The 26,674-nt window shown below is 48.1% G+C and overlaps 1 protein-coding gene across 2 annotated transcripts; it reads right to left on the reverse strand.

The window, feature by feature from the left end:
- Positions 1 to 1,275: 1,275 nt before the first annotated feature.
- SLCO4A1 (solute carrier organic anion transporter family member 4A1) lies at positions 1,276 to 26,674 on the reverse strand. Of its 2 annotated transcripts, none has more exons than XM_015647595.3 (12): positions 26,483 to 26,674; positions 12,915 to 13,889; positions 11,636 to 11,726; positions 10,622 to 10,743; positions 10,210 to 10,321; positions 5,770 to 5,924; positions 4,910 to 5,105; positions 4,196 to 4,361; positions 3,446 to 3,618; positions 3,021 to 3,085; positions 2,345 to 2,493; positions 1,276 to 1,566 (listed from the first exon to the last, which is right to left on the reverse strand). In XM_015647595.3, the coding sequence occupies exons 2-12, from the start codon at positions 13,738 to 13,740 to the stop codon at positions 1,417 to 1,419; spliced, it is 2,205 nt and encodes a 734-aa protein (XP_015503081.1). In that variant the 5' UTR covers positions 13,741 to 13,889; positions 26,483 to 26,674; the 3' UTR covers positions 1,276 to 1,416. The 2 variants fall into 2 exon arrangements, with proteins under 2 accessions (XP_015503081.1, XP_015503080.1); XM_015647594.3 differs by lacking the exon at positions 26,483 to 26,674 and adding an exon at positions 26,042 to 26,169.

Genomic DNA, 26,674 nt, shown 5'->3' on the forward strand with positions numbered 1-26,674 from the left:
CCATGACCTGAATATCCACCACACTCCCAGCAGCACCATGCCCATCTGCAACGGGAACACTCTGAGACTCACTCCTTTCCTAATGAAGAAGCAAATGCCCATCCTGTGTCCATTAGTGAAAGCATAAATACACAAAATATACAAAAACATCTACAAAGTAATTCTGAGTGGGAGCTGGCAGCAAGGCAGTGCCAGTTCTGCAGCTCAGGGATGAAGGTCCCGTGCCCTGTGCCCGCAGTGCAGGGTGCCAGGGGCTGGCCACAGCCTCCCCTGGGGATGCACCTGCAGCACGTGGCTGTGCAAACTCTGCCACACCAAGCACTAACCTGGCCTGCTCTGCACTCTGAGGGAAGCCAGAATCACACGTGCCCCCATTCCAGTTCTGCCCCCCTGAACAATACTGCAAGAGCACATTCAAAGGTCCTTTTGGGAGCACTGCCCTCTCTCCTTGCAAGCATGGCATTTACAAGCCAGCATCCCCCTTCCACAAGGCAGAGCCATCCCTCAGGCTACTGCTCTAGAGACAAACTAAATTCACTCCAACCTTTCCATTTACCCAAACCCACTGTCTTTACAGAACAACCCAAGAGAAACATTGCATAGATCTGTATCTCACATCTTCCCATGCCCAGCAAACAGCAAGAAGTTCAAGTTTTGCACAGTACATTACAAAAGGCATCACTTTTAAACAACACAAATAAAAAAAATGAAGTGTCAGCACGGTGTAAACCCTGCAATGAGTGAGGCAGTGAGTGTACAGTGCTAGGCAGCTCTGGGGATGGCTGCTCGTAGTGTACTGATGCATTTGCTAATCAAATCTCCTCTCCCAGCAATAGGAACTTGCATAACGAGAGAAGCTGCTCCTGAACAGAGTGATCCTGTGTGTCACAGGAAGGAGGAGGACACTGCCAGGGCTGTGTGCTTTGCATGCAGCAGTTCAAGGGCCAGCTGACCCCTTTGCAGTGCAGACTGCAGGACAGCAGTGCTCCTCCCAGGCTTGGCAAGTCCCAACAGGAGTTTTGCTACAGTTGGCTTTACAATTGAGATATTCAATACAGTTGGCCCAGATCCTCTGGTGTTTTAAACCCCACATGCTCCATTGGAGTTACCAGTGATTACTTCCACGAGTGGAGAACATGGTCCTGGCTTGTCACAGACACAGAATAAAGCTACGGTAGCCCTTTCTTTAAATAAAATTAAATAACTGCACGTGGCACCGGCGCACAACTTTAAATGTGCTTCTGCCGTTAAGAAAATAGCAAAGCACACCAGTGGTTAATTAAATTATTTATCTCCAACTAAAAAAAGAATAAAAATTTAAAATATTACTGTTGATTTAAAAACCCCTTGGGAGACTGCATAATGTCTTCTCATGGTATTTCTGAGGCTGAGGAAGTCGCTCGCATGTGGACAGCACTATAAATCCTCTTCAGCTGGCAGTGAAGGCTTGTGCTCCTGGAGGTCACTGGTGCCATTTTCGGATGCATCCGAGCTGCCTGGGGCTGACTCTGGGGGTGGGGGCTTGTAGAGGAAACAGGCCACTATAAAGAAGGTTGTCCCGAGGACCTGCAGCCATGGAGACACCCCATTACTGTCTGTTCTCCCCCAAATCCAGGTGCCCACCCCACATCTCTGCTGACCAAGCTTTGGGGAGAAGGAGATGTTGGCCAGCCTGGGAAGCAGAGCAGTACACAGAGGGGGTAAAAATCTGAATTTAGCCAGCCCCATAGCAATGGGAATTTGGAAAAGTTCAGCCCCCCACAGACACCTGGAGCACAGAGCTGCATGAGCCAACACTGCCTCAGCCTTTTGCTGGAAGGCTTTTGAAAACCTCTTTATCACAGCAGCTGCTAAACACTACTATCTAGGGCAAGTGCTTATTTGGGAGCAGTTAAAATGCTGGTTTTCTGCTAATAAATAAAACCCACAGCTCTAAGCTCTCTTATTTTCTAGCAGTGACTGGGGAATGGTTATTTACAGCCTGCCCACAATGCCATCCCTCACTCTCACTAATACACTGCACTTAGATATTTTACTCCATTTCTAGCAAAAATCACTTTGTTTGCTGTTGGAAGGAGGTATTTCATATGGTGCAACAGAAGCTGTAAGCCTAGAAAATAATGGGAATTTAACAGAATGATGGTGTCTGGAGCACCATTACCTGATGAGAAGCAAACAGGGCTTTTGCCTTCCCTGAGACATTTCTTGTGTGAAAATTTAATTTCATCTGGGGGTGGGACAGATCAGGGCAATGCAATTTTGTAAAATTCTTTCCCAGAACAAAATGTTGTCCCCTAAAGACCTGATTGCTTTATCAGGGAGTGGAGTGAAGCAGCAGCATCACCTTGTAGACCAGTCCAGCGATGAGGGTGTATCGGCTCATGGCTGAGTTCTGGTAAATGTAGCAGGAGCCCTGCTCACCACACTGGTCCTGCCAGAGCAGGCAGGATTTATCAATCATGGATCCAAAGGCAATGGGGCCAGGGATGCCTCCTGTGGGCAGAGAGAGGGCACCTTCAGTTTGGGCAGCACCTACACACCAGCCCTTGCAGAAAAGCACCAGGTTCTGCTGATACCATGATTAAGAGAACTCATCCTGCAGCATCCAGAGCCACCAGGTATCAAAAAATGTGCTGAATTTCAAGATCTGAGAGTCCAGCAGGTCTTTTGGCCATCCTGACCTACATGTTGCACAAGAGCCAAAAGACACTCACAGGAGCTTCAACACCTCTGTGTTTATTGACTCTGTTAACTCCTCTTTTTTCCTTAAAAACTGGCAGGACATTGAACCTCTGTCACCTGTGATGTTTTACAGAACCCTCCATTCAGTTTGCAAATCTGCAAAGGGAATTGGTTGTCCTGGATGACAGCAAATAAAAGAAAGCATCTTCCTTTTCTGCAGTGTGTGTCCTATCCCCTTCTTTTCCAACCCAGTGTGTTTTATTCTTGGGTGACAGCTTGGCACACGCCTCCCAGAACCACCAGAACATTCTGGAGTGCAAATTCCCTCTGCTCCATACCTAGTGTTCGTACCACAATCCACTGGATCCCGAGTGCAAAGGACCTTTGTCTGTCAGAGACACACCTGGGGAAAAAAAGGGGTTTGTTTAAAAATGCTGCACCCCCTGCTTCACAACTCCAGGTCCTTGGGTACAGCATGCCTGGGACCTCCATTCCCTCTGGAGATTTAGGATCACCCCAGTGCAATTCCCTCCACCCCTGCTGTAAATGTGTGTCCCCTTTGTCACAGGACAAAGCTTCTAAAGCTGGAATTTCCTTCCCCAGCAAGACTGGGACAGGAATTAGTCCTGATGTCTCCAGGCTGCCACTAACTCAGTGGTTCCCATCACACCTTTCCCATGCCTGATCCAACAGGAAAAAGCAGAGAGGAGGATATTGAGGCTTCCTGCAGTGCTGGCAGAGGATGAGGCCATCCCATGCTTACCTCAGGGTGGCAGTCAGGGCAGGAATGCTGCTCAGGAAGGTGAAGAGGATGACCACAAACATGAAGCAAAGGAGCAAGGGCTTTTTTGCACAGGAGGAGGTGCATTTCCCTGCCTCAGCTTTGCCAGAGCCAGGCAGGAGGGCTTTGTCCACACAGCTACACTCGTGGTAGACCTGGGAAAGAAAGGCTGGTGGGGGCTCTGCTGAGGAGAGCATGGTGACATCAAAGCTTTAAAAATAAGAAATTCAGGGAGAGCAGAAAGCAGCTGGTTGGACTCCCAGAACAAAGTGGAAATCAAGCTGCATTTTTGACACACCTCTGTTTCCAAACAGGTCAATCAAGGAAGGGAAATTAACTCTGCCAGGCAGCTGAGTATCACCTCTACCCTTCCTAAGCCTTTGCCTGACTCCATGAGCAACATGCTGGAAGGATGAGGAGATGCATCATGTTCATTCAAACCCAAAATGAGCACCAGGACAGAAATCAGGTGCTTACCAAGCTCCCTGCCTTCCTGGGTGATTTCTCCATGGATTTCAGCAGTTTGTCCCAGAATGAGGCAAAGAGGATTGGATACAACGAGAGAAGCAAATCAGGGTGACCTCAGCACCTTCTGCCTTCATCTCACGTGGTACCTGGGAGCATCCACCCAGCCCTGGCTGATTTTACACTGATTTGCAGCAAAGCTCAAACCTTTTGCAGAGCTAGCCAAATCACTCCAGAGATGTTCATCCACAGTGCTTTCAGACCTACCTTCTTGCCATTCCTGAGGTTTTCAGCCACCCTTTTGCAGCCAGCATGGCAGGGAGAGTAGTACATGATGTGGTCAGTGCCACAGACAGGGCTGTAGGTCTCCTGCAAGCAGCCACACTGGGCATTGCAGGCTGCTGTCAGGTTGAGGTGCCCTCCTGGCAAAGCACTGAGGGAAACACAGGAGCAGTCAGTGAGCAGCACTTTACAGGAGGAAATGGGGAGAGGAGGGGACAGTGGGAGTTGTGATGGATCCCCAAGGAACATAAAGCCAGGCTTGGGAAGGCTTTCATCCCACCAAATTGTAACCATGCCCTGGAGCTGTCTCTCCCACAGCCACCAAGAGACTTTAAGTGACCAGCTCTTAGGGTGACACTTCTATTCAAAGAGGACATTCCCACTTTTGGTCCAGTTTATGCCACTGGATGGAGATGGGGGCTGCTGCAAAGGCAGCTGTAGAGTGGAGCATCGCCCATCCTGGTGCTGCTGATCTTCCCTCTTTCACTAACCAGGGAATCTCTTCCATAAACTCCATCTCACTGCAAAACTTAGGACGTCTATTTTCTGTGTCTCACCCTTGATATCTGCCTGTAGGACTGATCAGACACCAACTTCCACCCCCAACACACCCACACATGACTGGCACTGTGTGCTTGAGCTATCCTCCTATTCTGACCCGAGCCCCTCAGGACAGACAGACGGGGTGGTTGTTGTCACCTTCCATCGTACATCTGGGTTACTCCTGCCATGGGCATGTTAGGGCAGTGGATAAAAAATATGAATATGGCCAGCAGACTTGACACTGTGCAAAGCAAACACAACTTGATGATTCCTGAACAGCGCAGTTTAAATTTATTCACGAGGAATCCTCCCAGGAATGTGCCTCCCCCTCCGGCTGGTACGACCAGATAACCTGAAAAACAAGAGGAAAAAACCCACAAGTGAGTTTAGTAATGTCAGCAAGGAGTTTCCAGGTTTGACTACATTAATTGCAATGTATTTTGCATATAAATGACCCCTTGTTTTCTGTGTGGCTTCTTGGTGGGAGTTCAGTGGATGTTGCTGTAGTGGGTGGTCCTCTGTAACAGCCCAGGCTATCAGGCTGGTACAGCAGCTTTTCCTACCCAGAGGTATTAAAACTGACTCTTTAAGGAGCACATTGTGAGTCCTGATGCTTTTTGGGCACCACTCTTTGGTCTATGTTATGGCATTTAGGTGAGGACCCTCCCAGTTTTGGGATGCTGACAAGATATCCCCGGCAGCTCTGACATCCCTCCTCAGAGGAAACATTTAGCCAGTGTTTCCTGGGGATACACTAGCAGGAATTACAATTATTTTGCCTTCCTCTAGAGGGTAACAGATGGCTACAGAAGTGGCATGTTTTCTCCTGATGTCAGTAGATGCAGCTCTGGAAATGCACTGGTTGTAGGTGTGCTGATAGGAAATCTAACAGCTGAAGAGGAGAACCAGTCCATAAATTAAACTGCAAAGCATCTGTCTCCACTCTAAACGAGCTAAAAGTGCTCTTCTATTTATTGACAAAATGGGAAAACATTGCAAAAACATGGTTTCCTTACCAAAAAAAGTGGCAGCTTCAGAGGCACTTAAACTGAACTGAGACTCCAGGAATTTGGGTCCAAACGTGGACATCCCAGCAATCAGGGTCGCCTCGGTTGCTCCTGCTAAGCAGAGGAAGATGAAGGTGGGGTTCTTCAGAAGTAGCAGCACTGACCTGGGAAGGACCAATATATTGGAATTGAATCACTGATTTCAGGCACATTTTGATTTCTAAGTCAGAAGGATCACATGTAAGACAAGGCAGCATCCCATCATCCTGCAACTCTTTGACAGGAAAAACACCAAAAGGAAGCTAATTAGGGATTGGAAGAGCTTTTCCAGACAGTGACACAAACAATGTATGTGTGTGAATCACTCACAGTAAGGGCACACACGACTTCTACATGGATGATTTCAGCAGTAATTTTCCAACATTTAGGGTCAGGCTGAGTATTTCCTCTTTTTAAACAGGGCAATACAGAAAGGACATTGACCTCCATCATTTCAAGGTTTTATTAGTGCCTGTTGGCAAATATCTTGGGACTCCTGCCTCAACCAAGAGCAACTTGTGTTACATCCTCACAAACACACATTACTTGTGCACCCACACTCTCAGAACAATAACAACCTCTGATAACCATGGATGTTTTGTAACTCAGGGGAAATACCAAGCAAACCTTTCTGTATGGAGGAAACACCTCCAAGACACCTGAGGAACAGAAAGCAATCTTTCTGCCACAATCTAAGCCCAGTTTTACTTGAAGCTTAACGTATAAATTGAGTAACTCCATTTTATTTCGACCCACTGGGATTCAGGAGACAGCTGCAGATATGACTGAAAAATTGCCATGTGTCATTTACATGCAGATCCAGCAACAATTCCCTGAGATGCAGAAAGGCCCTTGGGCACAGGGAATGGTCTCAATTATCTCTCACTATCTCGGATATTGGACTAAGAGGACTGACATTGCTTTGCAGGGGATGTTTTGTCACAAGCTTCAAATGCTGCCCCATGACTTCCCCCAGCCAAGCCCAGACCAGTGCCATGGGTGATTCCATTCCTGGGATGGGCACAAATCCTGCAAGGGTGATGCCATGGGGTGGTCACCGAGCAGGAGAGCACAGTCACCACCTCCTGCTCTGGAGGAGATGTGAGATCAGAGAAAACCTGCCTTGGTACAAGCAAGGGAGAGATGTGCTGAGGCTCAGAGTCAGCTTTATGCAACTTTACTCACATGGAGAATTTCACTACATCAAAAGAACAAAGAAGCTGAAAGACAGAAATACCACACATTCCTACACTTTGATTACAGAGGGCTTTACACTGCCTAACTCTTGGGATTAGTTTAATGTACTATTTTATTTTCCAGACCTTTTGGACTGTGCTTAATTTGGAAGCATGAAGCCTAACATTTTAGTGAGAAAACACTCGTAGATCTTCGGGCTGAGGCAGAAAATGGACTGTGCCTTCACCTTTTTATGGAGAAGAGTTGCTCACTGGCACTAGTGTGACTTTGTGCCCTCTGCCCAAAAGTTACAGCCTGGACTTGCCAGTAGGAAAATGCAAGGGAACTCCTTTCAGCACTAAGAATAAGGATTTACTCAATTTAATCTGTCTGAAGACATAAGATGTAGTTGTGAGGAGCTATGGCACAAAAAATCTTACCAAGGACAAAACAAACTTTTTTATTACATCAGTAGGACTTTAAACACAGCCAGAAATCACCTAACTCTTGATTAGTCTTGGCAGTGCTCAGTTCTTGCAGCCAAAGGGATTTCAGCAGGTCCAGCACTGCACAGAGAAGAATCCCACCACCTAAAAAATCTGATCCTACAAAGCTTTACTGATATGGGCACATACAGGAACTCTTTCTCACATAATGGCCCTCTGAGTAGGTTGGGACCACCTGCATGATCAGAGCCTGCTCCTCTGAGAAACACTGGCATGCCCAGGACACCCCTGACTGTACCAGAGTACAGACACAAGATAATGAGGCATTAATAAATGGGTATTTCTACAATTTTACAGCATGGGAATGGGGGCTTTTCCAGCACAAAACAGCACCCACTGTCACCAGCACCAAAGGAACAGAGGGCACCACGTGCATCCCACAGGAACATAAACCAACCTCCCTTTACAATGTGGGGAAGCTGCAGAAAAACCATGAAATGAAATGAATCCAGGAGTGGTCAGTGAAATACTGACCACAGCTTGCCAGGCCAGGGAGTGATCCTCACAAACTCCACGCTGCAGCTTGCAGGGACAAAACCTCCTCTTGGTACAGCTCTACATGCCCTCCCTTTGAGTCCCTCTGCTCTGGCAGGAGGGGTTACTCCAAGAGAGCAATCATATGGAAGCAGAGAAAGGAAAATGCTATTTTAGCAGGCCTTTTCAACCCAAGAGTTAAGACAGAAGTGTCTCCAGGGCAGAGGATTAGGCTGTATGGGCTGCATTCCTGTAAGCTCCTGCTGCTCTCAGGCAGAGCTGTGAATGCAGCAATTCATTAACCACACTGAGAAAGGACCTGATGGCACGGAACAGTATTTTATTTCATCAGCATTTCTGCTTATCTTTGTGAGACTGTTACTGCCCATACTGTGAGAAAATGTGTGGCACACGATCCCTGGCTAGCACAAAAGGAACAGTGAGTGTCCTTTGGCCTCACTCTCCAGCCTGGTACACGTGTCCTCAAGAGCTGCCTGCACAGATGGGATCTCCTCTTTAATGCAAGTTTCCAGAGCAGAAAGCCTTGAAGGCACTTCCCTTTTATTAATCAAAACCAGGAACCACAAGAGTCTGTTTGGTTCCTGCTTTCAAACCACACTGAGGTCTGGATTGGTCTGAATTGTCTGATACAAATTCCCACCTTTGGGTATTTGTTATTCAGGAACGAGGTGTGCAAGATGCTCCTGGAGGAGGATTGTCTCTGTTCCTGCTGCCAGACAGCAGAAACAGTGGGAGCTTTGTTCCAGACAAACAAGAAAAGCATCAACCACTGAATTTCATCCCTCTCTGCTGCCCCATTTGTGTTGGTTTTAGTCACAGCCTTATCGTTATTTAAATGCAGGTTTTGAATTCAATTTCCGTGAGGAGAACAAGCCATGACCTCGGAAAATGGCACCCAGTCAAGAATGCCATTTAATAACAGCATTGAAATCTGTTCAATGTAATATTCTTCATAAAACTGTCTTAACCCCTGGTAAACTTCCTAGGAAGCCTTCAAGAATTTCAGATGGGTGTGAGTCGTTGTGTTGACACAACACAGCTCAACTGGTGCTGAAAATTCCTGTTCTGAGCACCTGCTTCCAAAACAAAGACCACAAATAAAGCTCAGAAGTGATTGCTGGCAGCAATTGGGGTTTAGCAACACCATTTGCCTTTGCAGGGAGCAGCCACCACACATGGACAAAATCTCCTCCCTAAAAATGGTCCTGGGAGAAATAATAAAAAAAGAAAAAAGGAAGATCCCCTTATTGACTTCAAGCTCAAAAAGGAATCAATATCCAGGTATTTCCACAACATCCAGAGCCTCCATGCCAGCTAACCCCAAGCAATAAATAAAGCAGCACCTCTCCCCCTGCCCTCCATTCAAATACAACTCAACACAACAACAACAAAAAATCATAAAATATTTTAAAAATCCATAACAAAAATCTGTGGTTGAAAGATCACATTTTATTTTGGCCTCTGCTTTGTTCCCACCACAGAGCTGAGCAGCAGCTCAGGATTAAGCAAGTTGCTGTGTCACTGCCTTGCTGGAGAGATAAGAAGTAGTGAAACATAAAAGGTGGCTGGAAGATGTGAAGGCAAAATAAAAAAAAGGAAGCCAAGAATAAAAGAGCGAGGGAACTGAAAGTTACAGTGTGCTGTATCTTGTTCCCTGGCTTTGGAATGGAGCTGTGAGAATCACAGGGCCTGTTTAATCTCGTTTCTCATTAAAAATGACAACACAGGGATCTAAGACAAGTGAAAATAGAGGAAAGGAATAGAGCCCCGAGGGGCTGGGGAGCAGGAGCTGTTGGAAACACGCAATTGGGCCAGGTGAGGCCAGGCAGAAGCAGGCAGGCAGAAATAATGCTGCTGGGGAGAGGGAGGGAGCTGGCAATGCCTGGGCATCTCCCATCCCCTAAAGCTTGGCATCAACCCACTCTCAGTGAAACTCAGTGTGTGGCACAGCACTGCAGGTGGACACGAGCTTCAGAAAACCCAGATGGGACTGGCCACTTGTGCCCTGCTCCCCCATGGGCTCCCCAGCACCAGCTCTGTTCAGCCTCTTTGCCAAGAGCTCCCCGACCGTGACAGCACCGGGTACCTTGACACCTCCTCTGCAAGAAAGTGTCATTGATTGAGGAAGGGCAAAACCTTTGAGCTGTCAGGGCTGAAGGGAAGCTCGGCTTGGGCTCATTCCTCTCTCCTCTGCAGAGGGCTCCCTAACCTCTGTGTGGGGTGGTTTTCTCACCGAGGCAGATCTTTCACTGTTTTCCCAAAATCCGGATCCGAAGCTTTTTTGTGGCTCCCATCCTTTAGCTGATGAGCCTCTGACACCCTCATAACGATGTAGCGCTGGGATCCTGAAAATGAGAGGCAAAGGGAACGAGGAGCCTGTCAGCCACGGGATGGGGATGCTCCTGAAGCCGAGGATTTGCAGGGGGAAAACGCAACGTGACATCCTCCTTCCACCAACAGCTGCGAGGGAGGAGCAGTAACACAGGCAGATGGAAAGCCAAAGGGGTGAAATCCATTTAGAAATTACAACTTAAAAACACAGGAAGCTCTTCCTTTGCTCCACACGTGCATGAGGATGGAAGCCCCGGGGCCAGCGGGAGCACGGCGCAGCCCCAGCCCCAGCCCCGAGCGGAGCAGCTCCGTACCTGGGAGGCGCTGGGGGTAGCCCAGGATGGGGATGGAGATGAGCAGGGAGGCGGCTCCAGCCCCCAGGAATCCGATCCACCAGGCCCCCACCCACAGCGTGTTCTCGGGGGCGATGTCGATCCTGCAAGGAGCGAAGTAAAGGGACACAAGGGAGAGAGGCGGAGGTTGGAGACGGAGCGGGGCAGCTCCGTGTGCCTCTGCCTGAGGCTGGCAGGGGACAGGGGACATGGGGGGGTGACAGTGGAGAAAACTGAGTGATCTGATGGATGCCACGTCCTCCATCCTTCCTGCCACAGCACAGCACTGCCTCACCGGAGCACAACACAAGCCCAGGAAATCACAGCATTTCATTCCCATTTAATCTCAGGTTTGCACATTCACCTCACTCCTTTTCAGCCGTGTTTTGAGGGTTTCCAAGATCCTTGCTCCACCCCAAAAACACCCTTTGCAAGAAAGGTGGAGGAAATAACCAATTTCTTCCCCTGGAAAGCCATTCCCCCTTTTTAATCCATTCATCTGGTCTAGTAAATGGTGTCCCTGCCTATGGCAGAGGGGTTGGAACTAGATTATCATTAAGGTCCTTTCTAACCCAAAGCACTCTGTGATTCTATGATCTACCAAAGAGCGCGTAAGGAAACAAGAATAAATTACAAATATTACAAAGCATCCTGGTGGGATGACTGGGAGGGCAAGCAGCAGTGCTGGGAGCACTACTTCATCAGGGAACTCATTCAAAAAATTCACCTGCTGCTCACAGCCTCATTAGCACAGGCAGTGCAGCGTGAGGAAGGATTTAAGCTGACAGGTTTGTCAGCAATTTCCCTCCAGCAGCAGCACTAATGCAAACCACCCTCCCAGCCTCCCCCTCCTGCAGACACACCACCCAATACCCCAGGCACCGTTCCACCCAGCCACCAGCTCATTGCTCCAGATCATTGTTATTATTTTTTTCTACCCCAAAGGAAACACAGAGCAGAAAGGAAAAGGAACAAGATTATTTTTTAACGACTTACTCTCTGCCAATTTCAGTATAAATATTTAGAAACATTCCTCCTACCAGATAACCCGCTGCAGGCCCAAGGATTGCAGCAGTGTAGAAAACAGCTGAAAGGGAAAACAAGTCGTGTCAGACAACCAGCAACACGTCAGCCAGGGATCCCCAGCCCGATTCCCTCCTGGATGCAGGATACTCAGCCTCTGGCTGCCTCACACCCTTCCCCCTAAACCACCAGGACACAAACCCAGATCCCTCCAATGAATTTTCCTCTCATGCTTCTGTTCTAGGGAAGCTTTTGCTTCCAACCTGGAAAGTTTTACAGTACGGGGCAGGCAAAATTGGTTCAGAAACAAACCATATTTAGCAGTGATGCAGCTGATCCCACTGCCACATCCTGAGCCACAGCAGTGAGCAGCAGGCTTCTCTCCCCACTGACAACACGACTGTCTACACCAAACACAGCACCACTGGCACTTATTTCAGTTTGCTGTTTAAACCATCAACTTGCTGATGATCTCCTGTCATCTCCTTCCCTCACTACACAGCCTTCTGATACAGCCTGGACAGACTGATGCATTTTCAAATTACTAAAAGATCACCCTTCGGGCACTTTCACCAAGAGGACTGTGAGCGTTTGGCAGCTGCTGGGTGACCAGGGACACGGAGGAGCGAGCTGAGCCTCTTCTCTTGGCTGTGCTTTGCAGCAGCAGCAGCTCAGCAGCCCAGTGACCACCCCTGCTGTGCTGAGGCCTGAAGGGATGATGATCTCAAGATTTAGGTGAAATGATGGTGATGAAACACTGACACAGGCTGCCCAAACAGGTGGTGGATGTTCTATCCCTTGAAACATTCAAGGCCGGATTGGATGGGTCTCTGAGCTACCTGATCGAGTTGCAAGTGTCCCTTCTCATTGGACTAGATGACCTTTAGAGGTCCTTTTGCACCCAAATCATGCTGTGATCCTATGCCCCCTTGCAGGGATTGGGGGTATGGCCTCATGGCTGTCTGCCAGTGATGCTAATGGGCTGGTGCCGTGCCAGGAGCAGGAGGCACTCCCCATCTACACCCAACTCACAGAGCTCACACTTTTTCTCCTGGTAAATAATCAAAACAGCTATTAAAAAATAAATAAATAAATAAATCCACAGCTGCCTGATTTCCACCTCTCCCTTCAAAAGGAACACAAGGCTGAGCAGCGTCGGGAGAGGCGCTCCCAGTGTGGGCTGGCCAAGGCAGAGGGACCATCACCTCTCCCTGTGCCACCACCCTGCAGCTGTCCCTTCAGCCCCACTCACCAATGTACACAGGGGAGTAGTTGGTCTTGACGTTCTCATCTAAGTAGGTGACACCGAGCGTGTAGAGCGGCGTGGCTCCCATCCCGTGCAGGAACTGCCCCAGCATGAAGACAAACCTGTAGCCGGAGAGGCTGGAGGCAGCCTGGGAGCAGGGCAGGCTCTGGTTGCCCCCACAGACGCCCACAAGGGCAGCTGACCGTGCCTCGTACTGCCCCGTGGTGAAGTGGGGCAGGGCGAAGAGCAGGGAGCCCAGGCCCATGAGCAGCACCCCCCAGCCCAGCCAGCGGGGCTTGTGGCCGTTCCCCCCGAAGTAGCTGACGAAGGTCAGGCAGATGCAGGCCGCGATGTCGTAGGAGCTGGCGATCAGCCCGCTCTGGTAACTGCGCAGGTCGAAGCGGCGCTCGATGGAGGTGATGACGGTGTTGATGAAGCCGTTCACCGTCATGCCCTGCAGGAAAGAGGCCACGCAGAGGAAGAACAAGACCCCTTTGGACGTGTTGCAGAGCTGCAAGCAGCCGGGGGTGAAGCCCCCCCAGCCGCAGGCCAGTTCCTCCCCTTCGGCGGACACGTATTTAATCCCTTCTTCCAGCGGCGTCTCGTCCTCGGCCGGGGCGGGCGAGCAGAGGGGCTCGGAGCAGGACTCGGAGGGGCTGGCAGCCCCCGAGGAGGCGATGCCATTGCTCAGGGCCGTGCTGTGGCCATCCCTGGCAGCAGCTGCAGCCAGCGGCCGGCCCGCCTCGCCAGGGCCGGGGCACGGGCAGGAGAAGTCGAGGGGCTGAGCGAAACAAAAGCCATTTTCTCTGGTGGAGTTCTGGGGCATTGCCATGAATGGGAATGCGGAGTCCAGCAGTAGATTGAGGGGGGCTGGTGGCCAGGGTGGCTCTGTAAGGCAGCGAGAACCGGCACGTCCAGGAGATGCAATTTTCAGCACTTCAGTAGGGAGACGGTGAAGGTCTGAGCCAAGACCATTCTGATCTGTGCAAAGAGAATTTTTACATGCCTTTATATAAAACCATGCTCAAACCCCTCAAATATTCCTTTTTTAATTTTTTTTTTCTTTTTTTGTAAACAAATATAAGCATTTCACTGTGCAGTTCACCTGGTCGTGTGCCTTCCACCATGGGATGTGTTGGTACTTCAGGTGTAAGGGCATCACTAACATTATAGAAAAGAAATTCAAGAGCCTTAAAAGAAAAGCACCTCTAAGACAGTGTCCTCACTGACTGAAGCCCCTTATCCCTCCTCTGATAAAAACCTGGTGACACCCCCACCACCTCCATCCCCCTTCTTCCCCCGGCAGAGAACAGCCCACACAGCTACAAGTTTCCCACTGCTAGAAGTCCTTTGGTCTCTCTTTCTGCCAGTAACAGTTTATAATTATCCTGAAAAGTTTCCACAGTCAGATTGATTTTATTCCAAGCCCTCAGATCTGTTTACAACTATTCAGTAAAATCCTTTCTATAACTAATTAGACTACATACCATTTCAGAGCAGGCTGGAGGGCAGAGGCAGCTGACTCTAACCTGATTACCGATGCAGACTGCCTTCTTTCACCCTGTTCCTGTGCATTGCAGCACCTGACCGTGCCAGCAACCAAGAGTATTTTTCCTTAAATGCCTTGGCTGAACTATAAATGCTGAAAATAATAAAGTTCTCCCTTGAATACTGGTCTTAAATGTGCAACAAATGCTAGGCAAGAACTCTTTTATTAGAAAGCATCTTGTATTTCTCAATAATTTTGCCAATATCTGTTTGAGAGGTTCCCACAAAAAATGTTCCCCCTGAGATGACAGCCTCATCAGCATGGAAGAGGGAAAAAGGGAATTTTTTTTTTCCCTGATAAAATGAACTATGTTCAGATGGCTGTAACCTGGGAATATTGCACCCTTTGGTGAAGACTTTAATACTTATCTGTGTGTTGCTGTAAAAAAATTATTGACATTTGTTAAACAGATGTGATTCTCCACACCAGCAGGTCTTGCAGGCACTGAGGCAGGACTGAGCAGAAGGTGCTGCTCCCACCCCAGAAGGGCAGAGGACATCCCACGTGTGCTACCAAATCCTAAACATTCATGTCAGTACTGCTACAACACGTCTGGTTCTCAAAGTAGGTTAAACAAATGAGGTCCAACTTTCATTTGCAAATGATTTTATCTTAATTACCCTGTCTGGGGAGCAGAGTGCATGGACTATTTCCTATTTCAAAGTCCAGATTCCAGCAGGGATTTGATGACAGTGCAGGGCAGGTGAGCCTGGTGGGCAGGAGGGCACTGCTTTGCAGCTCCACGCTGGACTCCTCCAGGTAACTCCTACCTTAGCTGGCCAAATACAGCCAGGTAACTTTGATGTGTGAAGTGTAAATGCAAAAACTGACTGCAGGGGTTGAAATTTTGCTGCAGAGACAGACTGTTGTAATGTGCTGGCACAAAAAAAAATTATGCCTTGGTGCAAGGCTCTATTTTTTCCACTTTTTTTGCCTCTCCAGTGTTCTTATGACTCTTACAGCTCTAAATCTGCTTCTCATCTTTGGATGCAATATTGGAAGCAATAAATAAGCCTGCTTTAGCACTCTGTTAAAGTCAGAAGTGATTATTAGGCGCTGAATCAGGCTCTAAGGGGCGGAATGGTTCATACTCATGTAAATCAAACGCCTCCTTGCACAGCAGCCAGGACTGCAGCTGCACCCTCCTCCTATCAAACTTGTATCAGACTCATGTCTGATGTTACACTTGACTGCACTTGTAAAGAAGGTTTCTTGGCTGGGGATTGATTTTGCTCTCACTGATTTCAGCAGACAAAAAAAGCACATCTCTGTTCTTACCTGATATGCAAGCAGGAGCCTTGAGCTCCCAAACTTTCACCCTGGAGGAAAGACTCCCTTAAACACTGGGATCTCTCCTCTGATACCTCATGAATTTATATTGATATTCTGGTATTTCATAAGTCAGGAAAGAGATTACAGCTCTTCATCAAAGCTTTTATTTCCTGGTAGCAGCAGTCTGAGCCACCGGACCCAGGTGACCACATCATCCCCCTCCAACTCCTGCCACTGTCAGTGTGAGTTAACAGCAAACAGGGTGAAACATTTCCAAGAAAGCAGCCAGCCTTTCCTCCAGGCAGCAGATGTTTCCCCCCACCCAGAAGGCTTCTCAGCCCCGACATCCCCCTCCTGTACACATCCCAGTGGACCTGGGCTAATGCCTCGTGCCCAGGTGCCGTGGGCAGGGAGCCCACTCCTGCTCTGCGCTGTCCCCCGAGCTGCTTGGCATCTCTTGAAGTATTTATAAACTGCCTGAGACACATTCACTGTGGGTATCAGCTTTCACTGGAGCCATATGCCACTTTAGAGGACAAAATATAATCTTCAAGGGAAAAAAAACCCAAGCAACTTCATGCACTTCCTAATCATTCATATTCTTCTGAGCCATCCATTTATTGCCTCCCATTCATCTCTGTTTTTAATGACTCAGCGGGTGATTTCTTGCTTACACTGAATCAGACCCAATGCTATTATCTCTCTGCCATAGATTTCCTCATTTTGCTGCAAGATTTCTACTTTTTTTTTTCCCACTGTACAGCTGGTTCCAGAGTGCCAACATTATCGAGTCAACACAGCAGAAGCAGCAAGGCAATGAAAGCATATGATTTGTATTTCCTGATGAAATCTGTAAAGACTTCCCCCCCATAATATTTAGCATTAAGTCAATAGTAAAACTTACAAGCTTTTCATCAGGTGATCGTTTAAAAAGTCACAGGACCAATTAAAAACATTTTGTATTTCTGCCAAGGGTTGTGATGAGATTAATGTTGCAAATTAACTCCTAACTGACATGCAAAATAATCCCATTTGCTGAAACATGGCCAATAATAGTTAATCTTCCCTTCCACATTACGGTTTTTGACTTTTATATGGTATTATTGTGGCAAATAACATCTATACATAATTTCTGCTTTCCACAGCTGAGTACAGTTTATGAGTAGACTTAGCATTTTTTCAGTTCTATTGCATACATGGAGATATTTCCTACTGATCAGGGGTAAGGGATTAAAAATGACCAGGAAGTGTGCTGCAAACAGAAGAGGAGCAGCCCCAGGCGATGCTTCTGTACCTGTGATGGGTCTCCTTCATTTTCCTCTGGGCTTCCTCTGTTTTTATTTTCCCCAATGTGTGAGTGAGCCTGGACTTACTGACCAAGTACCAGAACCTGGGAAAGTCCACATCCAAGTACCGAGCTCATATTACTGCAGCAAGGGATAAATTCATCTGGGTTTGTCCATTTAACTTCTCTTGGTAACACACACTGAATTTTCCTTGGAGAGTTTGGCTTCAGAGGATTAGCAGCACTCCTTCTGTCATGGCTGATAAACACCATATGGATCAAGTGTAATCCACTGGCTGCTTTAGGAGTGGGGAAGCCTCCCAGAAGTGAGATAAATCCACATGCCAGTCCTGTGAACAGGGCTTGTCCTTAGGGCACTGCTTCAGTGCAAGGCAGATAAAAGCAAATATGGGACAAGTGAGTTGTTCTGAGTAACACTGAACTGTTTTCCTGGCAGCAGAGGAACCTCACCCAGCTCACACCAAGTGTAAACCTGACATTTTTAGCCCACTTTTAAAAAGCATCCCTTTGGATCAGCAATAAAGAAGATGCTGCTGTTGTGGGATTGGCACCAGGACCAGACTGGAGCCTTTGGTAAGCAATTCCTGTGGGGAAAGCATGGTCCTGCACACATGGAAAAGTTTCAGGAGTGAGAAACACACCTAGAGAGCAACCAGCTGATTGCTTTGAATTATCACATGAGCAAGGACATATTTATAATTACATAAATTCCAAATAGTACAGCTTAGCAGTCACAAACCCTGTGTATGTTTTCCAAGTGCTTTCCTTTTGTTGGGAAATAATTGCAATAATATGCAAGAAATCAGGAAGGTGGCTTGGATAATTTTCAATTAGCTGCTTGAAAATGCTTTGAAGATAAATTTAGCCAGATTTTCTGAGTCTGTTTACTTGTTCCAGCTTATCTGTGCAAATACAATTGGCTGCAGCTGCCTCAGACCATCTTTAAAAACTTGCAGTGCCAACGTATGGAGCAGATTTAACCTGGGCACTGCTTTTTGCCATAGCACAGATTAACCAGACAAAAGAGTCTTTTATGCCATAATTCCTAATTCTCTCTCCCATATGTCACTCTTGCTTTAATGTCTTTTTCCTACCCATACATTTGGCCATTGCTGGGAAGGTTCCATGCTGGCACAGCATTGTGCTTTCCATCCCTGTCAGTGCCCATGGAGCTGGGTGTTTCCAGATACACCACCAGCATTTTCCCAGCCCCTAGCCCTGCATGGTGTTATTTTCCACCATTTGGATTCTTACAACCCATTAAAGAATGTTCTGTATTCAGCACACTCTTTCTGCATGAGCTGCTGGTCAGCTCTTCCCAAGGATTACCAGTTAGTTCCTACAGCTGTCTCCTCTTTGTTTCCAAGCAGAAGTTGCAGACTCGGGCAAATCCTTTATGATGTAAGAAATTAAACAAAATGAGCAAAACCCAAATAAAGAATGTGAGACATGTGATTCTCTGGTGTTTCTAAAGATAGAAGCACTAAAATGCAAAAAATGCAACATCCTGTGTTACACAACCCGAGGATGCTGTGTTCAGAACAGATGTATTTCAATAATATTGACATCTACCATGGTTTACAGCCACTTACACTTTTTAATCCTTATGGTTTGATCAATATGAAGGTAGAAACAAAAAGGAAAACCAGATGGAATGTTACCATGAAACTACCTAAAACTTCACTTTTTCCTGAGAAACAATTGCCTTCCAAGCCCTCTTCTCTGCACTGAGGGCACTTTCTGGGGAAAATCACATACCACAAGGTCATTTTGCTCTACCAGCCAAGGACAGACTTTAGCTTGAGCTTTCTATGACAAGCTCTCCAGCTCAGCCCTGTGTTGGTGGGCTGGATGCCCACTCATTCATGACCAACCAGGCTACACAGAGCTCAGTGGAGCACATTAGAAGAGCTAAAATCACCACAGAAAAAGAAACTTGCTGTTCATTGGCATCTCCTGCAACACACCACTGCAGTGAGCACAGGACAACAGGAGATGGGCAGGTGGAGGAAACACGGAGCCAGGTGGGAGCATGAGACACACACCAAGGATTCAGCTGAGGGAAGGGTATTTCCCCACAAATCCACTTGTTTTTTCTAGATCAGCAAGTAACAGCTTCCCCAAACAGCCCCAGGAGCACGAGCTCACCGGTGCACACCGCTTAGCCTGGATCTTGTTTAACATCCAGCGATGCTCCCTAATCCTCTTAGGTATTAGTCTTGAGATTCCTGCCAAGCAGGGGAACAGCAGAGCCTCCCAGACAGCACTTAAATGAACTCACTGCTTGAAATGTGCAGGACTTCAAAATGCAGTAGAACTCCAGCTGTTCTGCTCTGGTTAACCTCAGATTAGCACCTCGGAGGTCACTGCAGCGTGCAAAATGCAAAGTTAAATCACCTCCATTTCTGTGTCTCAGGTGATTCCCTAGGAAGCCATTCTGGACTAGGACTGCAAATTTTTGTCTCATAATGACTTGTTTAAAGCTAAGTACCTAATCTGAGTTAGACATTCCTACTGTGTCTCTGTTGCCAAGTATAAGGAGATCATCACATTCAGGATGCCCAGAGCCCTCAAGTCACAGAATCACAGAATGGTTTGGGTTGGAAGGGACCTCAGAGACCATCCAGTTCCTACCCATGGGCAGGGACACCTTCCACTATCCCAGGTTGCTCCAAGCCCTGTCCAGCCTGACCTTGGACACTTCCAGGGATGGGTCAGCCACAGAGACTGTGTGACCTGTGCCAGGGCCTCCCCACCCTCACAGGGAAGAATTCCTTCCTTACATCTAACCTAAAACCACTTTTTTTTCAGTTTGAAGCAATTCCCCACTTGTCCTGTCACTCCATGGCCCTGTAAAATTTCCTTCTCCAGCTTCCTTTAGGCACTGGAAGGGGCTCTAAAGTCTCCCCAGAGATATATTTTCTCCAGGCTGAACAACCCTAGCTGTCAGAGCCTGTATTCCCAGCAGGAGTGCTCCACCCTCAGTCCTCTCCTCTGTCTCCACAAGGATGATTTTGTGTTGCTAAATCACTCATTATTGCAGATATGATCTGGAGAAAGAACAGGTACATAATCGTATTTCTGTTGGATTAGCTGAGGATATTACTCTGAGCTTATTCTGGCCTCATGTTGGCTACCACAACAGAAACAATATTTGATCTAGCACAAAGCCAGATGGTGCAAAATTAACCCATTCAGCACAAACCTGTGTGGCACAGGGAATTTGGTCCAGCACTGGCACAGGCTCACATGGCTGTAAGACTTCTGACATGGCATCTGCAGCCTCTAAGTTTCCTGATACTCCCCATCCATCCCCTAAAGATGAGCTAAACATGCATCACACTTAATTTTATTTCATACTTTTATATGAACAGCATGTCAGCTTGCAGATAATTTGCATTTGCTCATGCAATACCCTAGATCTTGACAGGCTGTGGTATACTGGGGGATTTCTTTGAAGAAGGCAGATCCCTATTTGTATCATCAAGAGGAAATGATGAACACTTTCAAGGGGATGACTTTGCTTTCTGACTCAAAATCCCAGACCAGGACCACAACCAAAAATGAGAGCAGCTATGAGGTGAAGGGCAGGAACTCAGGGCCAAAGGGGAATTGGGGCAGAGCATGAGATCAGCACAGTGGCAGCATGCAGGGCTGCTGACCACTGCCACCAAGGATGGGTGGGAAGAAACCAACCTGGCACTCTACTTCCCTTAGAAACCTCAGATGCATTCCAATGGCAACTCCATGTACTGCAAGTTCCAACAGAGGGTGCAGCATCATCTCATGCAGAAAGCACTGAAAATCTCAGGTGTGGCCACAAAGCACAGGGGTTGTGAATGGGCAGGTGCATCCTGGCTGTGCTGGCTTCTCCCATGCCTGGATGCCTCTAAATAAATAAATAGAAATCCCCCCTGATCAGAAGAGGTGAGACTCCACTGACTCTTTTGAGAGGTGGAAAAATGCTGAGCCATATCCTTCAGAGAGCTCTCTGAGAACCCCAGCTCAGTATGAAACAGCAATTCCACACACACACATCAATAACCACACTAAGGGACAGAGAGGGAGGTGTTCAGAGGTGAGTGCACACTCCCTGCAAGCACCACAGGTTCTGCAGGCTGTCCCTCTTGCAGGCTGGCTTGTCCTACATCTGACAGTGCTCAACCAGGTCAGCAATTCATTCCAGCCACCAGGGAGGAAATTGGTGCCAAACAGTGTTTATTCTTGAGATAAAAGAATAAACAGGCATATAACTTTCCCACTGTCAACCCCAAACATCTGCTGGATTTGGAGGGGTTTGCTGTCCGTGAGCAGTGGGGAGCCACGCTCTGCCTCGTGCCCTCCCCTTTCTCAGGCACCAGGAACCACAGCCTTGGACAGCAGCTGCTGGAGGATGGATTTACTTGGAAATCTGGAGACTGCCTTCAAGGGGTTCTCACTCCCACACAGCAGCAGTGTGGTTTCCATTTCTGGCTCAGGAACTTTTCTACTTTCCTTGGTAAGGACCTGCTCACATCCTAGAGTCCCCCCAGCAGGAGGAATGGAATGGACACAGCACAATAACCTTGTCCTTGGCCATGGGCTCAAGGAGGTCACTGAGGACTGATTTTGATCCGTGTTCCTTAAAAAATGATGGTCCTGATCCTGCCAATTGCTGCTAAACCAGGGTGGTGCTTGTTCACACAAGGCATCCAAGCAGGGCTCACAGGATGGCTCAAAGCAAGCAAAAGAGGAATTCAAGGGAACAAAAGTCAGCTGGTTCGTGGTAGTAGGCAAACTCTTTTTATTGCCTCTTGAAAAAAGGCAGTATTTCAAAATTTGAATTATTTAAAAATTATTATTTAAATTATTTTAAATTATTTAAGTTGTTTAAAAATTTTAAAGAATATTGGAGACAGGTAATCAGTGTATCACAGCTTGGTTACCTACTTTTCACTCCTTTTAATTCTGTTTCTCTGAATTAAACTCTTCCCAAGGTTTACTGCCAAATAAAAGGAAAATATGCAACACTAAAGATATTGCAGGTTACTCAGGGTTATATGGGGACTCCAGAAATGGCTGATTCTGCTATAACCAAGACACACATCTGGCTCAAAGATCTAAATCCTCAGTGACTAAATTCACTCCAGCAATGCAAGGAGACCATAAAGTAGCTCTGAAAGAACTGTGAGGAAATCCTTTTTTTTTTCTGGGAATTTTTATGCTAAGATAAAGCTCCACAGCTCCACAGGGGTGAACTCTCCCAGCCCAGGCAAGGTACAGAAGCCACATCACTGCTCTGACTGGCTGAGATTCTGTTTCCTACAGGGCTTTTAAAGCAAAAGAATATTGAATTAAAATTTCAAATCTGATTTATTTGGAATACAGCAAGCTAAAAAGATTGATGCAGTTTTTCAAGGAGAAGCTATGAGAGAAAAAGTTCTAAAACAGCTCAAGTCCTTCAGATATTCTGGGGACTTTTTATTTCTGTGCCCTGGGTTGCTACTGTTTATCAAAACTCTAAATATATATTTTATCTCTTAATCCCATCTAGAAAAATAAACTCCTATCACAGAGGATATCCCAAGCACTTGAACAGACAAATATAAAGCTATAAAAATGACAAAAAGTACTTTTTCTTGGATTTTTTTTTTTCAGCTAGAATATTACAAAATCAAAGTATTTTTTTAGGGAAAAAAAGTGTTTGCTTTTGCTTTCTCAACATGAAAATGACTCCCTAACTTCTTCAAACCATCAGCCACAAAAGCTTGTCAGCATTTCACTTTCTTTCTTGAAGCAACCAAGCCAAGCTCTGGGAGTTCCAGTGACTGAAGATTATTGATGCCATACAGCAATAAGCCATTAACAACAGCAATTCAATTCAGTTTTAGTGTAACTCTACAGATGTCAATGAAATAGCACAAGAGGAGAAAGGGGATGTCACCACTCCAGGAATTTCAAGAGCTGCTGGAAAAGCTCAGCACTTTTCTGAATGAGGTGAACCAGAATAAATGGAATATTTCCCAGTGCTAACATATGCCCACTGCTAAAGCTCATTTACAACCTAGAGGTGGAATGACACTATTTTTTTGCAGCAGCACCATTGCATAACCCCAGGTTCAGGGGTACTTCAGCCTGAAGAGGGATTTAAGGTTAGAACAACACCACTCTGCTAATATTAAACACTTCAGTGCCTCATCACACGCTCTCTGTACTAGAGAGAGCTCTGACAGAAAATCCACTGAAGCTAGAGGCCCTCTCTGAGTACTTGTCTACAATCACTTATCCCATCTACTGAAGTAGGATGGATGCTTTTGTCTGGGATTCATAAAGCAGATGAAGTCTTTGACCTCTCGGAGCATTTTCCCCGGAACTCTTTGTTCTCCAATCCCGCTGTTCAGCGCTCGCACGCCAGGAGGTCACTCAAGGCCAAGATGGAACAAAACTCATTCTGTGGTGGGAAGGTCTAGCAATAAATCAGTTTTGAAAAGGGAGAGTGGCTGCAGGAGAGGAGATCCCACAGCTAGAGAGGGCTGGGATAGCTGGGGACAGGTGAAAGGAGAGCCACGCTGGAACCCACCCTGTGGACAGAGCCCTGAGCCTGCCTGTGCCTGCTCTGGGCTCCTACACATCCCAAATTCTGCTCCTCTGCACAACGATGAGCCCCTCACCAGACCAAGACAATGGAGTTTTTAACTGTGCTGGGGAAGCACAGCACCTTCAGGGTGGCCACAGAAACCCAGGGCAATGCATTTCAATGCTCACACTCCTAACAGCCTGTGCGTGGTTCATAACTTACATGTTGCCTTAACACAGCAACCTCAGTTCATTAAGCACAAAATCCCAAGGGGGAACATTTTCCCTGAAATTATACCCAGCATCTCACCCACCAACAAAAAGCTGCCAACTCTGTTCCGTGGCTGCAGAGTCTTGCAAAACTTTTCCACCATTCACTGTGATTATGCAAGATACAAATGTCCCAGGCTCTGAATAATCAACTTACAGGCAACACCTCAAGGAACCACATGAGGAGGACAGAAATCCCAAATGGTAAAGCAGAATGGTGTCCTGCATATAAGCACCTTCATCTGTGCAAAGGCAGCGTTCTGGGTTTGGTACACCCAATTAAAATAAAGCAAAGCAAAACAAGTGTTCAGTGATGCTTTTTGGGTCGGACTGAGCAAAATGAGCAGCATAAAACAGAGCCATGATTCCCTGCTAGTACAGGGTGTAAAGCCCCAAATGGGAGGGTAGGATCCTCCCCAGCATGCTCCGTGCTGCAAAGACATGCACAAAAAAAAAAGATTAAAAGTGCCTGGAGGAGTTTGCAGTCATGAGGCACCGAGCAGCTGGATGCTGATCTCCCTAAGCCCGTGGGTATTTCTTTTGTTAGTGGTTGATCCCATCTTCCCCCTTGCCTGCAAATCTCTAATCTCTGTAAAGACTTCTGAGCAAGTACTTGCTCAGGTAGCTCCTGGTTTCACTGGCCAAGAATATCCAACCCTCGCAGGAACCGCTGCTTCCCACTCTCACCTCTCATCCCAGGCTCACACTTCACGTTTCTGCCACTGTCACCGAGCAGCTCTGTCCCATGGGCAGCAGAATTTCAGGGAATATCAGTGAAGTGGCCACTTCCCAGGGCTGTCACAAGTGCCACCTGACCACGCTCACCACTCACTGCAGGGCTCTGATGGCCCTGCTGGCTCTGCTCAGTCCCCCCAGCCCGCCCAGTGCACAGAGCTGCTGCCTCAGTTTCCGACCACTTCTGGCAGTTTGCAAACCAGACCTCTTTGCATATAAATAGCTACATTTTTTTTTTTTCCTTTTCATTATTTGAGTAACCCGCTCCCCCCACAGTTTCTTCCTTTCTCACGTTTACAAGCACTCTGACACACTTTTCTAAAGATCTCTTTTGTGTTCATTTCTGCCTCAAATGCTATTTTAATGTGTGTGTATACTACCAAGTGGCACTAGAGAAAGTAGGAGCCCAGAAACATACATATATTTTATATATATTTAAGGAGGTGCCAGGCAGGGATAACTTCAGGTTTGCATTGTGTTGCCTGGTAAAATCAAGCAGCCTATAAAATGGTAATAAAATGTTAATGCAACAAACTCATGTGGTTAAGGTCCACTTGTGCTTTTTAGGCTCTCCGAGCTGAAAAAACATGGTTTTATTATAGCAGCTTTTGATTTGCATCATCAAATGGGTTATAAGAGTAATATAGAGCAAGTAACTAAAGTGCTCCGATTCCACCCAGCATCCTGCCCGCTACTAACTTCAGTTCTGCTCCTGTGAAACAGGGATTATTTTAGCATTAACGTAGAATTTTTTCTTCTTGTAAGGATCCTGCCATGCCACTTTACTACCTTTCCTTACTTTCTGTCTTTTCTCAGCATCTTTTAAATTTTCCATAGAGAGACACGGTCACGCTACAAGGAAAACCCCAAACCGAGGTGATTCAGCCCCGACACAGTTCCAGGCAGCAACGCAGCCTTGCAGCATCCTCGCACAGCATCGCAAGGCAGAAAACCTCAGCGACTTGGGCCATTTCGGTGACTTTCCCCCCGTGACATCCACCGGGCTGTTCCCGGCACGGACCCCGCGCTGCGGCCACCGAAAGCCCCCACGGAGGGGCCGAGCCCCCCGTGAGCTCCGCATCCCCTCGGGGCTCCCCGCGGGCACCGCCCGGCAGCTCCTGCCGAGGCTGGGGAGGCTCTCCCGGGCATCCCGCGGTGTCGCATCCCTGCCCGCAGCCCCTGCCCGCTACCCGGTACCCCATACCCGGTACCCGCTGCCCGATACCCGGTACCTGCTGCCAGGTACCCAGTACCCGATACACGGTACCCACCGCCCGATACCCAGTATCCGATACCCGGTACCCGATAGCCGGTACCCACCGCCCGGTACCCGATACCCGGTACCCGGTACCCACCGCCCGATACCCGGTACCCGATACCCGGTACCCACCGCCCGGTACCCGGTACCCACCGCCCGATACCCGGTACCCGATACCCGGTACCCACCGCCCGGTACCCGCTGCCGCCGCCGCCCGCGCCCCGCCGGCTCCGCTCGGTGCTGGGTGCTCGGTGCGCGATGCTCGGTGCCCGGTGCTCGGTTCTCGGCGCGGGGCCGGGGCCGGGGCCGGGGCGGGCAGCGCCCTGACAGACCGACACCTCCTCCAATCGTCGGGGACGCCGCCGCCGGCCGGGCCAATGGGGGGAAACTGAGGCCGAAGTGAAAGCGGGGAAAGGCAGAGGATGCGGGCGAAGGGAGGGACGGGGATGGGAGCTGGGGAGCGGGAGAGGATGGGTAGGGAGAGGGTCCTGTGTGTGTATGGGGGCAGGAAAAATGGGGGAGGGATGGTGGAGCGAGAAGAAGGGAGGTAAGGCGAGAGGAGGAGTAGGAATAGGGGTAAGGGCTTCGGCGTCGCACCAAACCCGCCCTATTTCCCGGCCCCTGCGCACCTGCAGCCTCGCAGCCCCCAGGTTTGGGCTGCCCACCCTCGTCCGGGGTATCTCAGCCTCCCTGCACCCCCGGCAGGCTCACGGAGACATTCGGGGATACATCCCTGCGCCAGACCGAGGGGAAAACAGTGCTGGAGGAGCTGCATCCGCGTCTGGGGCGGCAGAGAGCAGCGACAGGACTTTGGTCTTTCC

Source organism: Parus major, chromosome 20 (genome assembly GCF_001522545.3).
Source record: "Parus major isolate Abel chromosome 20, Parus_major1.1, whole genome shotgun sequence".
NCBI classification, from domain to species: Eukaryota; Metazoa; Chordata; class Aves; order Passeriformes; family Paridae; genus Parus; species Parus major.